This window comes from Xenopus laevis, chromosome 2S (genome assembly GCF_017654675.1).
Source record: "Xenopus laevis strain J_2021 chromosome 2S, Xenopus_laevis_v10.1, whole genome shotgun sequence".
In the NCBI taxonomy this organism is placed as follows: domain Eukaryota; kingdom Metazoa; phylum Chordata; class Amphibia; order Anura; family Pipidae; genus Xenopus; species Xenopus laevis.
This window is the reverse complement of record NC_054374.1, coordinates 96,489,672-96,506,244: the sequence shown is the minus strand read 5'-3', so window position 1 is coordinate 96,506,244 and position 16,573 is coordinate 96,489,672. Positions and strand designations below refer to the sequence as shown.

General features: G+C 37.7%; 2 protein-coding genes across 5 annotated transcripts in view; one reads left to right on the top strand and one right to left on the bottom strand.

The window, feature by feature from the left end:
• The window catches only part of rabep1.S (rabaptin, RAB GTPase binding effector protein 1 S homeolog), a 34,944-nt gene extending 26,393 nt beyond the window's left edge, over positions 1-8,551 (bottom strand). The window contains exons 1-2 of one of the 2 annotated variants that reach the window (XM_041584141.1): positions 8,388-8,551; positions 2,854-2,982 (exon numbers count right to left, since the gene is read on the bottom strand). In XM_041584141.1, the coding sequence (XP_041440075.1) occupies positions 2,854-2,982; positions 8,388-8,421 (163 nt within the window). In that variant the 5' untranslated portion in view covers positions 8,422-8,551. The remainder of the gene's footprint in view (positions 1-2,853; positions 2,983-8,387) is intronic. The other variant, XM_018249723.2, reaches the window with a different exon arrangement.
• A 4,968-nt stretch (positions 8,552-13,519) lies between these two features.
• The window catches only part of LOC108709674 (SLP adapter and CSK-interacting membrane protein), a 31,632-nt gene continuing 28,578 nt past the window's right edge, over positions 13,520-16,573 (top strand). Inside the window, exons 1-2 of one of the 3 annotated variants that reach the window (XM_041584142.1) lie at positions 13,520-13,704; positions 15,047-15,176. In XM_041584142.1, the coding sequence (XP_041440076.1) occupies positions 13,639-13,704; positions 15,047-15,176 (196 nt within the window). In that variant the 5' untranslated portion in view covers positions 13,520-13,638. Of the gene's footprint in view, positions 13,705-14,877; positions 15,177-16,573 lie in introns of those variants that run through there. The other 2 variants (XM_041584143.1, XM_018249721.2) reach the window with 2 other exon arrangements.

Below are 16,573 nucleotides of genomic sequence, written 5' to 3'. Positions count from 1 at the left end.
TCCAGGAAAAAAACAAACAAACACATTTTAGATGAAGGAGATAAAATATTTAGAATTATAATCTCACAAAACACAAATCTAAGTGACCTTGATCATGTCATTGAGCTAATGTGTATTCAACCGTAGATGACCTACATAAATTACATAAGAAACTGGGGTACTAGGTCTCTCCATTGGCTGAATTTATTTATACAAAAATATGTTTTTGATGCAAAACTAAATAATGAAAACTAAATTAAGCAAATCTGTAAAAAACATAATGCTTGTTCATTTATTTGTTGGGGGAAATGATCCAAAGTTTTGGGGGTGGCAAAAGTATGTGAACCTCTAGGATTCTCAGTTCATATGAAGGGGAAATGAGAGTCAGATGCTTCAGTCAATGGCATGATAATCAGGTGTGAGCAAGGCTCGGTCTTATTTATAGAACAGAAATATGGGTTTGCATTGTCCAAATCTGATCTTTACAACAAAGGTCTGTGGTAGTGTGTCATGGTTTCTGAGGACCTCTGAATAACAGTCATTGTTGCTAACCAGACTAGAAAAGGCCATAAAACTATTTCTACCAGTTCACTGTAAGGCAAATTGTGCAAAAATAGGGGCAAATCAAGCCTACTGTTACCCACCCCAAAAGGGGTCAACTAACGAGGATGACAACAAGGACGTAATATTTTGGTAGATTTAAAGTTATAGTTGCAAGGACAAAGCTTTGCAAAAAAGGTGGTGGCTAAAGACAAAACAGCACAGAAATACAATAACTGAGAAAGGAAATAACCCAAGTCTATTATTATCATCATTATTACTATGTATTTATTTTCTGGAATGCTGTACAATAAATGCATGGACATATTGAACATACAGATTAGATACAAAAAACAAACAACCTATATAAGAAGTAAAGAGGTCCTAATAATAAAATAAATAACAAGAACGACAAAACATTACAGACATACGAGACAACAGTAATTCTTATGGAAAAGGGATTTTCATCATTTTATAATGAAGAGGAAATGTGACAAATTAGTAGATAAGTATGAACTTGTTCTTCACCTTCCAAATACTTTTCTCAGTTTAGTTGTTGTTACGTTACCTGGTGGTCTAGTGGGGTGGCGGGGCTGCTCACAGCCTTTACCTCGTCTTCTTTATGCCGATGTGTGCAACTTCCAAGTACGATGCTTGCACCCATGCGTGTTTTTCAATTATGCGCTCTGCGGGTGACGTCATTGTCGGCATTAAATTCCAATGATTTAAGAGGCAGCAGACAATTACTCATTGCCCTACGTAGATTTATTTCTGATAGTTCTGGGTGCACTTCTAGTCCGTTCCCACTTTATGTTCTTGACTAATCCTGTATTGCTGCCTGAACTGACCTTTGCCGTATTTGACTACTCTTCTGGATCCTGACTTTGTACTGCATTTACGGATTGGTTTGACCCCGGCCTGTGTCCTTGACTATGCTTCTGCTTCCCGATTCCGTACTGCACCGTCTGGTTTTGCCCCACAGCTTGTTCCTCGAATACGATTTGCTCCCGTTCCTCCTGTTATACGTTACGGTTCCCTTGCCTGCTCAGAACTCTTGTCCTCGTTCTCTTACTTTATGACCTGCCAGCATCCGAGTAGCAGAGGGCTCCTCTTGAAGCAAAAGGCGGCTGTTATAGGCAGAAGCTTGATCTATGACCAGAACCTTGGCTTATGTTCTGGGTTTGGGAAACCACACGTGACAGTTGTTTTCAGATTGCTCACCAGAAATAAAGACTATTTTCCACTGCGTTGCATCTTTTATTTTTTTAACATTTTTCCAAAATTGAAGTTTAATGTTCGTGTCTCTGGTGTTTCAGTCTTGCAGCTCAGTAATCCAGGTGCAAATTCTGAAGTGTTACAATCGATACATTTCTCAGCATTATCTTTGGAATATTAGCAATTATTGTTCTAACAGCTGCCTTTAATGTAACTCAGGGATCCTGTTCAGCTGGGCCAAACATAAGTAATGTATCAACTAATATATCAATTTAAAATAATTAAGAAAGGTTACCGCCGGTGACCCCCCCCCCAACTGCTTTTGAAAGAATTAAGAAAGTGGAAATTGAAACTTCAATATTAGGTCACAAATAGAATATAGAAAGTAATTAGAAAAAGTATTTATTTCTGGTGAACTATCTGAAAACAACTTAACTGAAAAAAAGTGTTATCATTTCACTCTATAGCGTTAATGTCTTCTTTCGATGGAACTAGAGAACCCTGCACAATGCATCAAAAACCCAAGACTAATATACTTTCTGTAGCACACATCCAGTATTACTCATTCAGGCAGGTAGAATTCTCCTGGCATCTGGAAACCCAAACTTGTCCATCAAACTGCAAGATGCAACAAGACTAGGAATGGTTCACTAATTTGCCCATTGCCTGTCTGAATTAAAAGATACATTTCATAGAAATATTCTTACCTACCAAACATAGGTATAGTGTGTGTCGATCTCTAAACTGACTGACGGAAAGCAGACTAAGCATGTGCTGTGCCTAAGCAGAAAAAGATAGCTATGACCTTGGGGCATCTTTTTGGGGTATGAATATTCATTGCCATGTGGTACAATAACTTTAGGCTGAAAATATAAGGTAAATGATTTATAGTCTAATCATTTGTCAGGCATTAGTTCCCCTTTCAAGAGGGTGATTTAGGCTATGATGAAGTGAAACAGATAATGAATATCCAAGATTAATACATTTTTCCTTGGGTTGGTTTCATTTTTCTAATTGTGCCCTTAAATAGTGATGATTTAAAAATAGTTTACAGGTTTTTGTTAATCCTGCGTTTATCTCAGAGAGTATACAAAAATTCTCAGAAAAGTAGAATCTTACCTTCCTTTGACAGATACAACTCTTTAAATTTTGCCCTTTTCTGGTTAAATTCCTGCTCAAGTAATTGCTTTGTCCGAAGAAATTCAGCATTGTCCCTTTCCAGCTCTTGAACTCGTTGCTGGAGAGTAGCTGTGTGAAAGAAAAAACAAGACTCAATAACAGAAGAATGACAATGTAAAGTTGTTCGCCTCAGATGTGTGTATGCAAGTAATTAGGGATATAACATCATAGGACATCATTGTCTCATCAGTCTCCAGTTTTACCTCACATATTTTGTCCATGGAGTCCTGAATATGGTTATTTCTGTTACCAACTAAGGGGTCATGATTTTTATGATGTAGTTTTTATTTCTAAATTCACTCTACGATATAAATTGTAATTCCTGAAGCAGCAAGTGCATTTTTTTAGTTGTAATATTGGTGTAGGCGCCATCTAATTTTGCCTGGTCATGTGCTTTCAGAAAGAGCCAGCACTTTAGGATGGAACTGTTTTTTGGCAGGCTGCTGTGTCTCCCGCTCAATGTAACTGAATGTGTCGCAGTGGGACCTGGATTTTACTATTGAATGCTATTCTTAGATCTACCAGGCAGTTGTTATCTTGTGTCAGGGAGCTGCTATCTGATTACCTTCCCGCTGTTCTGTTGTTAGGCTGCTGAGGGGGGGGCATATCACTCCAACTTGCAGTGCAGCACAAGTCTGGGGGCAGCTGGGAAACTGACAATATGTCTAGCCACATGTCAGATTTCAATATTAAATATAAAAAAAATCTGTTTGCTCTTTTGATAAATGGATTCCAGTGCAGAATTCTGCTGGAACAGCACTATAAACTGATGGGTTTTGAAAAAAAGAAAATTCCCATGAAATTCCTATATATTCATAGATATTGTAGCAGATTATAAATTAAATACTGTTAGTCTTTTTTCATGGGTCCACACTACCTGTGTAATGATCATCTCAGGTTTAATCCTCATTATTGTCTACAAGATTAGAAGGGATTCCACTTATCTTATATGTCTCATTTAATAAACAGCCTCTTATAGAACTTTGTGGACACAAATGTCCTACTGATTATTTACAAATAATAGTTTATATAACCAGGAACCAGCTGTAATATAAACTAATACACAAATCATTAAGTGTGTAAAAATACGGCATGCATGTTTTAGGTTAGGACCTCAGTAAATTTTTTGCAACAGGCAAAGTGATATTTTTTGCAATGGAGCCTTTTTACAGCACTGCATATATGAAAAACTCTAAAGGACACAATTTAAACACAAAAGACAGCTGCAAATGCTATGACCCTGCTAGCACATTGCTTAGCTTCACAAAATGTACTTAGTGTATCAAGACATATAAATTATTCCCAACAGTGGTTTTCTTGAAATTAAAATCACTTGTTTTAAATCATTATCTATATTACAAAAGAGGAAGATAATAGCAAAAATAATCATTACCTATACTGATAAAAAAATAACGATGTAAAGATATTGCAAACACAATTATAACCATGATATAAGCACGCAAGCCTATGGGGGTTCTATTGGCCAAAGCTCGGCTTTTCTTTGTATCCTTTGACAACCTATATGTAGGATATCCTTAAGTGTACCCATGCATAATGAAATACATTTGTAATTGGCATAAACATTTTAAAGGAATAATATTGTGAAATGGCCTGAAAAACAATTCTGATAATTCTAAGGCTAGATGTAATAAAATTAAATGTTTATTTCCTAGCAAAAGGTAAGAAAAGAATCCCAAACTGTTTCTCTAGGTAAAGTAGGTTTAATGGGAAAGTCAAAGGCCTTAGTGCCCACAGGCAGCTACCATACTTTGCACTTTTGTCTAATTTTGAATAATTTTTATAAACTCTCATATAACTAATTAAAAAAAAATATATCTAAGTTCAGAAATTCAATATGAGAATGGAATTAAGTCCAACTGGGTACAGAATACAAATGAAGTACAGGTAAGTGATCTAATACAACTGATCTAATGCAAATATGTATAACAAAGACATAGGAGGCAAGTTACAGCACCATTCCATGCATCCCTAACCATAATACTGGTTCATGTAATAAAATACAATAAGTTTGCTCAGGTGCAGTAACCCATAGCAACCACTGAGCAGGTAGCATTTACTGGTCATCTAAGCAGACATCTTATTGGTTGCTACGAGTTACTGCTCCAGGACAAACTTAGTGCCTTTTGTTACATAACAGGTATAATGTCCAAGATTTTCCAAACTTTGTTAGTCCACAGACTGTGCCACAGCTAGTTTATTGTATAACTGGCCTAGGGAGCATTTAACCACACTGTAGTAGACCTGACCACTGAGGGTATTTATATGCTTTCATAACAATGTCATATATGAGGACTACAAGTCATGGCTTGTAAATGGAATGGAATAAGAAAAGCCAAAAGAAAAAAAACAAAAAAAACAAGTGTATATTCATATGAAACACAAGGCTGAAACTAAAAGTCAGTTGGTAGACTTATCAGATCAAAGCAGATACTTTTTCATATGTGAAGTATCTCTAGATACTCAGATATTAGCCCAAACATTGACTTTGCTTGCAGCAAAACATTGTTAAATATGTGAATAAAGAAGTTTCTTGCACATTTTACAAGCCCCTCACATGTGTTAACCAAAGCTTCACAACCATTAAAAGGAGAAGTAAATGTTAACTAAAGGAGTAGGCTAGAAACTTTGTACATTGTGTTTTGGGTTCCTGTAACAGCCCAAGGCAACCACAACCCTTTATCAATAAGGATCTGTGTCTCCAAAGATGCCCCAGTAGCTTCCCATCTTCTTTTCTGCTGATTCACAGCACATGCTCTGTGCTGTGTCACTTACTGAGCTTAGGGACCCACTCAAAGTAAACAGTACACAAAGAATTTAAATGTCACAATATAAGGCTGATTAGTAATTAATACAGATAGTTACTACATTGCAGCACAGACATCAGTGCAACTAGCATCAGAAATTAATCTTGTAGCATTGACTTAGTACAGGCCAACCTCATTTTCTGCTTGATAATTTGCGACAACCCATAAGCTTAGCTTCTCAACAGCTGCTCAGAGCCCACTGAGCATGTGAGTGTCGCAGACACTTTCCAAGATGGTGACTCCCTGTGACAAGTTTGAAGTCCTGGATCATTTCTGCTATTGACAAGCTGAAACTTTAGACTAATGCAATAAGTTCAGTATATAAAACATGGCATTTGTAGTTATATTCATTTTTAAGGTTTAGTTCTCCTTTAAATGACCAATATCTTCTGTCACTTGTTGTACAAAGAAATATCTTATAACAGAAAATATGCACCAATCTTTTACCTTAAAGTATGATTTTTCACAACGATACCCTTCCCAAAAAGAGTAGGAATAACTGGTACTGTGGGTGAAATATACAAAAGAAAGAGAACCCCTATTTATCACATTAGGATTACTAAATTGAATTCTAAGTGATATGTTATACCAGGTTCATGTTTTTGCCAAGGTCTATGGTCTACTTTTTGTAAGGAAGAATCCTGTCTTACAGAGATTTGTCCCTTTCTATATTTTCCATAACTGCTTTTCCAGCTAGCATGATAGATGTTACTTTTAATTCAATGCCGACACAAAGCCTGGTGGAGCATGCGCAGTTGGGCAAAGTCAGGAATCGGCCTCAGCTGCACATGCTCAAAACTCCGTTGAGCTTAGAAGAGTATACGTAGCGGCCAAAGATGGTGCCCGGGAGTTCCGCTGCACTGATCTGTTTTATTTTAGTAATTCACAGTGCCGGGAGGGGGGAAACAAAAGGTTTCTTTTACAAAGATGATGTCCAATTTAAGGTGCTTGAGATGCAGCTGAGCATAAGGTACTGCATCTTCTTCAATCCAGAATAAAACTTTTGCTCAAGACATGCAAAGCAATTACAGTCTGAAACTTCTCTTTATGTAAGCTTAGGTGTCTTAACCTCAGTCAATCCATACTCCACAAATGCCTCCTAAGCATCCGGAAGCCTGGTTTTGTAAACAAACTGGATGTTTTCACTTCTGGTCTACCATCCAATTTTATAGCCACAGCTAATATCTGAGCTGTATCAAAAAAAGCTTCACATATCAAAAATGTATCTTATGTGGTTCAATAATTCCAAGTACGGACTTGTGTGCTTCAGCCATTTAAATTCATGTAAGTTTATTTTGTGACGTTTTTCAAGACATTTGTAAATTAAATAAGCACCTAATGAAGACCCAATGAGAAAACATCATTCTTTAAAGATGTGTTTGTTTCTCTTAGCATGTGACTGTTGGAAAGTGCATCATTAGAAGACATAAATATAGTGAGTTATACATACATACACAGTGGATAACAATGGTTTAATACATAATAGCAATTTACCTCTTTCACTACGGTGAAGAGGTAGTGACAACTGTACACATTAAATGAACAAGCCTTGACACAGTATAAACTGGGATGTGTATACCCAGATTAGAAAATAGAACATGGAAAGAAAGAAAAAAAAATTGATCCACTTAATCACAGACCTAAGGGTAAGGGTTCAAATTCAGTTCGGCCAGGGTCTTGGATTTGGCCAAATCTGAATCCTGCTTAAAAGGCTGAAATTTGGCCGAATCACAAACCAAATCTAAGATTCGGTGCATCCCTAAATGACACCCATGCAAGTATCCCTGAGAATGAAAGCCTTACCAACAGGATAAATACACTGGAACATATATAAAAAGAATTGTGAATGGAAAGCCATACCAGAGCATCCACAATTTACAAGAAGAAATTAGAAGAGTGCAAGCCTTACAACATACAGCAAAAATAAATGGGTACACAAATATAAGGCCATATTCTCTGAGAGTGCCACCAACAACCACAATCAGATGAAAGATGTCTGGTCACAGCATACAGCAACAACAGCACACAAAGTGAATACACATAGGCCAAGGAGAATGCCATAAAGCTCATATGTTGGTCAACAAGCGTGACAATGAACCTGTGTGTGTTTTTGGAGCGTGGGAGCACAAACCCCTTGCACATATACCCAGGTAGGAACTGAATGAAGGAGCCCAGGCAGTGCAAGGCTTCAGTGATAATCACTATGTCACTCAGCAGGCACAGTCACAAGTTACATGTCAGGAGAGTGACACTTTAATGTTAATTGTCTCACTCAATGTGAGTGGCCAGAAATGCAGGTTGTCATCCAAAATGGGTCTATTTATCCTGTTTGAATGAATATTTATATATACAGCAGGTGGGCATTTCAGCGCAGCTCGTGTACAACAATCTGTGCAAAAACCCACACTTTGTTTAGTTTCCCAGTATTATGCCTGGATATTCAACCCGTGGCTATAAAGACGTCTGCACTGGAAGGCTATTGGGTCACATGCAGCCAATGTCCCGGTACATTCTAGCAACAGCCTTCCACTCTATGGGCAGCTACTGGGTTCTGCGCTTATTACTCTGTCCACCATCCCATTAGGGCTGTCAGGGTGCCGCTCCCCTTCTCTCCTTTCAACCCAACATACTTATCGAACTTGAACTCACCGTCCGGTTGAACGACACTGCCAGGCTCCGCCATATCAAGCGGGGACAGTATCACTCAGTGTCCGAGACAGGAACATACGGAGCGCGGCCTCAGCATCATCCAACACGGCGTCATCCTGACAGCGCGACAAGTCACGTGGTGACGGCACAGGACGTCAAACGCTGACAGGGCAATGCGAGTTGGAAGCCATGTTGGTTTAAGGCATACGTAGATAGTAACATTGTGGGTGGAAGTTGTTACATCGCTGTGCGACGCTGCTGTACACTCCTTATAATAAAGTCAAGCATGTTAGATTTGATTTAGTAATGTATTAACTATTCCTCATGTACTACAATCAGCAGCACCCTTATCGTGTCACTGTGCATATTATATATGGGTTGTTGACCTTCAAACAACTAGTTGTTTTCAGATAGATCACCAGAAATAACGACTTTTCCGCAATTACTTTCTAATTTCTATGTGTGACCGTTTTTCTAATATTGAAGTGTAAAGTGCCATTTTTCACCTTCTAAAGCAGCTCTAAGAGGGAGGGTCGCCGACCCTGTGATTAGAGTTGCCACCCGGCCAGTATTTTACCGGCCTAGCCGGTAAAACACCTGCCAAGGCCGGGGCCGGTATTACAAATTTACCAGCAATGCAGTTGCCGGTAATTTGTAATACCCTTTAAAAAAAAGCCCCTGGCCTGCCCCCAATTTGCATAGAACTTACCTTTTTTCCAGCGCTGTGGACATCTCTGCAATGTTGCTCCGCCCCTTTTGCAGCACACCACATAGCTCTGCCCCTTTTGCGTTATGGCCCGTCCCCTTTTCGTGCCCGCCCCCCACTGGCCGGTAATATTTTTCAGTAAAGGTGGCAACCCTACCTGTGATAGTGTTGCCACCTGTTTGGTTTTCACCCGAACAGTTCGGTTTTTGTAAGGCCTGTTCGGGTCTGAGCTATTTGTTCAGTTTTCAGCTTAATGAAACCCGAACAATAATCAATAATACCAAGATATTCACCTCAACTAGGGTTGCCACCTTTTACGGGAAAAAATACCAGCCTTCCTATATATTTATCCTTTTTCCCTATTAATAACATTGGGATCAACCATAATTTTTACCATCCAGGCCGGTAAAATACCAGCCAGGTGGCAACCTTAACCTCAACGTGGCTTAGTTACTATCAAGTGCAGTTAATTTCTTAGTGATGCAATAGCCTTGCCCCGGTGTCATAATTCCACCAACATCATTGTGCCCACCTCTGATTTCATCATGCATGTGACTACATCACTGCCCCACCCCCAATCCTATCTACCCACCCTTCGTGTTCAGGTTTAGCCGTCAGCAAAGGTGTGAACTGTTCTAAAGTGATACATTTAGTAGATAAATTTCTTATCGTTGTCCCTACTGAGCAGAATCTCTGGGTTTCATTACAGGCAGCTATTAGAATTGATACAATAGTTGCTAATACTGCAGAGATGCTTCTCAAAAATGTGTCAACTAAATGCTGCAAAATTGTAACAGTTTAGAGTCTGCACCTGAATTAGTAAACTGCCAGACTGAAACACCCGAGAGACGGGAACATTCAACTTTAAACTTAGATTTTGGAAAAACACTAATAAAATAAATAATGGAAAGTAATTGAAAAAAGTCTTTATTTCTGGGGAACAATCTGAAAACAACTGAACTGAAAAAAGTGTTTGGAAGGTCAGCAATGAATTAGAATTTTTGGTACTGTAACGGGTAAGGGTGTTTTCCTTGCCATACAACTAGCTTCTTCTTTCTATAGTGTTTTTGGTCATTAGGTCCAGCTACCTCTCTCAATGTATATTCTGTTCTTTGTTTACTAATCTCCAGTGATTCCTAGTGCTTTATATATTTAAAGGCATATAAAACGAATTCAATGAGGAATGCCAGTTTGTTGAGCAACCTTTTGGTTCAAATCACACATTTCCTATTCTGGGCCAGAACTCATCCTCTTAAAAAAATCTGTCTTGGGGTTATTTTTTTTATAATAATGCAAAGCTTGTTGGGTGTATGTGAACTGGTGCAGGGCAAACTTGGCAGCCTGCAACATCAGCTCTCTTGGCACAGAGGTATCCAAAGCACATTAAGCAGGGCCCTGTTTGATTAGAATATGTATTTGGGGTACCAGGGCCCACTGCTTCTTTTTATACAATGTACCTTGGGATATCAGGATATCCTTTTTTTTTGTTGTTGGCACCCACTCTGTACACTGTAGAATAGGCGTTTAGTTGTGGTAGCGGAACACACTGCTCACTACTAGTGTATGTTTTTGGGGTGGCAGATACAACTTCTGCATAATTTTCATCTGGTGTCAATACTCAGTTCACCTCACTATATAATACCATGCTACCCTTTAAACATTGCTCTCAATGAACCCTATGCTACACAAACCTTGTACTCTAAGTACTTCATGACACGGTTTTGCCCCTAAGTATTTCATGTTTGCCCCTAAGTATTTCATGATGGGTCCGGCAGATATTGCCCACTAGTAGAACTAGTAGCTTGTGTGATAATGTGCACTGCTGTGCCTGTGCAGTGTGTTCATTGACTGCTCTTCAAGGCAGTTAAGCACAGTGATGATGTACATATCTGCTCTGTAGTCATTACATCACAGTCTGATCTCACTAAACTGTGGCTAAACTTTGGGAACCAGTACCCACATCCTCACTGTGTAATGTATTAGAATTGCACTTGCTATGTAATGTGGCAGATTGCTGGTTGCCACCTTCTGTACAAAGAAATATTCACAGGATTTTTTAGCTGAAGGGATAGTATATGTATGCATAATGAAACCAATAGAAATATTATATTAATTTTTCATAAAGCAAGACTTTAAGGTGGTTTTAAAAGGTGAAAGTGGCATCTAAAGTGGATGTGGTCAAACATCTGCGGTGTATTGTTAGCATTACCTCATCATTCATTCGTACCCAACTAGACTATATTCTGCTGCCTATGGCTGTGTAAAATTCAGCAAGTTTTAATCGTGAGAACTTTTCATCTGAAAAAAATGCTGCATCTCAATAATGGGGTACACATCAATGGTGAGTAAACTGCCTATTACTATTACAAATTTGCTGGCAAGTACATATATATATAGGCAATGTTCTCACTAGGCCATTTTGTGCTTAATGCAATGTACAGTTTTTAACACACTCACCATTATTTTTACCTACAATGCGGCATTTCCCCCAGCATAATTGCATCCACAAGAGATGAAGTGCTTTAAATGCATTACAATTACTGCACCTGAGAAGAAAATGTCATAATTTCTGGTGCTTGCCGTCAATAAAAGATATATGTGTATGATTCCTTAGGGGCAACTGCACTTTGTATGTTGACACAGGCCACTGTGGGAAACAGGGAGCTACCACTACTTATGTCAATGGATGCACTTGTACAAAATTCGTAAGAAAGAGAAGGCCGTAGAACTGAACACAACTGTGTGGAAGTGTAAGGAGCAACATTTGACAAAAATGCTTTTAATTAATTGATTTGCTTTTGTGCAAATACTGTGAAATATTTTGCACATTTTACTTATTAATGGCCCCTAAAATCTTGGGTGAAAGTTCATCTTTCATCAGGACATTTAACCAACACAAGGTGATAGTAACACTGAAGTGGCTCAGGAACAAAAAGGCAAATGTCCTACAGTGGCCCATTCAAAGCTCTGAATAGGCCTTTGCAGGACATATTAAGGCAACAAGTGCAGTTGTGGTCCCACAAATGTCTTCACAGTCAATTGCACATAAAACCCCTTTCACTTAAGGCACTTGCTCCACTATAGTTGCGTTTGGCACTAATCAGTCTGTCCAGCCTTCTGTTCTGAATCAATTGCTGCTGCACCAGACGCAGGAGAACTCTGGCACTACCACAACCTCCTGACCAGGCAATAGCTCCAGGGTTTCCTTTCTGCCCAGCATTAATAGGTCTAGAATACTTGCACAGAAATAGGCACTGTCTTAACTTGCACACCAAACACCAGAAATTATGGGAGACAATTGTGATTGATTTGCGTTGGAGTGCATGTTTAATATGGCAAATTGGATGCAAATTGTGATAGGTGCATCACCCACAACCATAAAGATGTTGGAATTCTGGGCAAAAAAGCTGCATTTTGGGAAACATGGTGAATGTGTTCTAAATTGCACTTTATTCATATATATTCACTATACTGTTTGTAAGAAATCATTTTTGTAAATATTAAGCTATGAACCACCAGGAGTCACTAAAGTACTTCCCATAAAATGTTAAATACATCAGGGATTGCAGTCATAGGAACAATGTGTAAAGAAGTACAGGTATGGGACCTGTTATCCAGAATGTTTGGGAGGGTTTTCTAGATAATCTTTATGTAATTCAGAGCTCCATACCTTAAGTCTACTAAAAAAAATAATTAAACACATTAAACGATTTTTTCTGAATTTATTAAAGTCCAATGGTGTTAAAAATCAGATGGAAAAAGTACTCCAACTCAGACCTGCCGATAACATATAAAAGCCAATGGCAGATGTCATGTAAACAACTGGAAGATTTTCTGAGTTGCGCTGGGTTTCCAAAAAAATCGTAGCCTTCGAATGCAAAATCCAAAAATTTTGGATTTTTTTACTATCGTATTGTTACTTTTTCAGCACAATAAAAAATTTATGAAAATATATTTATAAATGAGGGGGAAGCCTGTGCGGATTTGGTCGGAGTAGTTTTCAGAAAATAGTGAGAACTCGGATTTTGATAAATAACCCCCCTTAATGTTTTCTTAATAAAATGATTATGTGTATATATATATATATATATATATATATATATATATATTTTTTTTTTTGAAATAGGGCTCCACGTATGCCCTTGTACTAAATACACTGTAGGACAGTTTAATTGTATTAATAGTATTGTATCTGTTGTTTAGATACTTTTATGTAAACTAAAGTAGTGATGTTATAGCCCTTAAGCATGATAGGTGAATAAAATTGTAAAATAAAATAAAATTATAGACAAGTTAATATATATAGATATAGTTTCCCTTTGAAATTTAATAAGGTTATTACGAATAATTTAAGAGTTTAAAAAAAACAATACCACCAATTTTCACTTGCTGAGTGAACAGCGTGTAGATTCACTTGGTTGGTTAGAGGGGGGGACACTTTTTTTTTGTTTTGTTATCCAAGAAACAATACAGAAGTCTGACCATGACAGGAAATTTCAAAAGAAAGTTTGCTTTTATAGCTCCCACTGGCATTTTATCGTTCACATGAGAACAGATGCCTGTGTATTGGGAAAGAGTGGAAGAGTCTGGGACACTTACAATAAAGACAAGGTAAATCGTTCGTTTTTCTTCTGCTGGTGTCTGGGCAATAACAGAGGTGCAAACCATAGCATAGTGATGCACCAAAGATGTAGAGCTGATTAGCATATTATTGCTTATTTAGAGAATTTATCACTGGTGCAGTTCTTATTAGGACATTATCCACATTCAATTTGTCATCTTGTGTTTGTGTGTGTTTCTTCCTGGTGCTCAAGTTTCCTACCACACTCCTGCCACCTTTAATCTTGTTAATTGGATTTTAATTAAGTTGGCTCTTGTGTGTGCAATTTGTGAATTGGATAGGGAATTCCAGTATGGTAGGTACTGACATAACTATATATTCTTAGCAAGGCTTTGAATAATATATCAACACTGTATTAATAAAGCATAATAATGATAACTACTCCAGGGGTGCTGACGGTGCTGATCTTTCAGCACTACCTTTGTAATTGGTGCTAATACCTTGTAAGTGCTGTGTGTTTTGCGAACGCTCAGTGTTCAAAACTTCAGTTACTGGTGAAAAATTGAAGGAGATAAAATAAGAGTAGCAGTTACTTTAAATGCAATGGTAGGTATCTTCATGGAGATGTATAGAGTTGGTATGTTAAACAGCAATGTGCAGACACTGTTCATCTCACATCTTTCCCTCTACCAGTGTAGCTTACAATCTGATTTCCATATCACATTCATACTCCAGCCAAACAACCTCAGATTAAACCCACATATTTGAAAAATGTACAACCATCTTTCCCACTGGTCCAGTGAAAGGGTTGAAACGTAATACAAGCGCTTTGGTTTTTCCCCGTTTTGTGCTAAAAGAACATGGGTGCACATGCTGGTTACTAGTGACCACCTGCAAAAGATTAATCAGGTGACTTAAACTTATGACTTAAACTTATGTCACTAACATTTCATGCCATTGGCAGGGCTAAATCCTCCCTCTGTAATAGCTTCTTCTGTAATAACAGTCATTTGGCCTCATGCCATTTGGCATACTATCCCTGCCTTTCATACTATATTGAAGTAAAATTAATTTCCAATTAATGTTGGCAGTTTTAGTGTTATAACAGATCAGGCTCGTCAGATTGATTTTGCCCTATTAAATTTTTGACCTTTGACTGAGAAACTGACACGCAATCCACTAGTTTCAGATTTTACAAACAGTTTCCATTTCCTTTGGACAAAAAAGGCGTGGCCTGTAATGAAATGGTTGTTGCTAGTTCAGTTTAGGGTTCATAACTATATGGATATGGTTGTAGCCTGGGTATAGATCACTAGAATGAAAGCAAAATATACCGTATCAATGTCTCAATATCAATTGTTCCAGGCATAACTATTTTCTAACCACTGATAGGAGTATTTATCCATGGACACATCATGGTACAGACAGTACTTCTGGCTTCTGGTATTTGCAGGAATTATAGTTGTTACTGCTATCATCACCCTAATCATGGTTTGTCTGTGCAGGACCCAGTTCTCAAAACGTAAGTTAAATATATATATATATGTTTTTATTTATTTTTTATGTTCTGTTTTCCAAAGTAGATGTTTCTGACTTGCTCTGTCATCTGTTTTGAAGTATTAACTTTTTCTAAAGGTACAAATATCGAAGGGCCATATAAAACACATACGAATAACGAATTCTCTAACTTGTAGCACATATTTTATTCATTTGTGAAGGAATGTATATTGTAGCTGTATCCAAACAGATAAACTGTTTATAAGATTTTTCATTCAAGAATCATTCTTTAGAGAGGGAATTTTTTTTAAAGATTTGCTCAGATGTAGTAACCCATAACAACTAGCTATGTATGTGAATGTGTATATTTTTGAATTATAGTGTCTGCCACATTTTAAACTTTGTTAATAAATACTGAGAAAAGAATAAGAAAATTTGTAGTAAATGAATGCTAAGTTCTGTGTAGATGTTGGTTTCACAACTACATAACACACGCATTTGTTCCTTTGTAAAAAAAACGAACACCTTGTACTCTTTGAGTAAAGTGATATTTAAACATCGCACAAACTAACAATTTGTAAAACACATGTTATGTTATTGATCAAATGCTGTGTATATACATTCATGTATGCAGATTCTTTGGGTTTGTGTAATGCACCCCCATCTTATGGATATTTCTTATCACAATTTTTTTGGATTGCCTCATACCTGTAATTGTTTCATATATTGCATATTTCACATTGTTTTCAGGTTAATGCATATTCACATTAACATACAGTATATTTTATTGGGAAAAGAATGTGAAGTATTATATAAAGTAGTATTGGCTTTACTGTTTTTGGGGGGGAAGCTAATTATATATACTTTTTTGGCAACCAGAAGTCTATCTTGTTTTATGGCATGTATCTCTTTAGAAGATTTGCTTTCCGCCACTAGTGGCAGAATAGCAGTAGTGAAAAATCAGCAGAAAAATACTGTCTGCTTAATTGCCACTCCTTCCTCTCAGTATTTTTATCACTAATTTTCACATCAACTACTGGTTGCATCATTATTTATCCCAGTACTGGGTTTTTATTTTAAAGTAAGGTTACCAGATCATATGACAATTCTAGGACACATCTACTAAGGGCAGGGGCACACAGATTTGGGGAGATTTAGTCGCCTGGTGACTAAATCGCCTCTTCTGCGAGGCGACAATCTCCCCGAACTGCCTTCCCCCCTGCCTTCCGCCTGCTAAAATGAAAAAATCGTCTGCGCTTCGATTTCCGAAGTCGCCCGAAGTTTCCTTGTGAGGCAACTTCGGGCGACTTTGGAAACCGAAGTGCCGCAAGTGCCATTGCGCTGGTGTTTTCTTATTATAGCAGGTGGAAGGCAGGGTCGCCCCCTCTATAAACTATTATAAGTTTATATTTAATATAATAC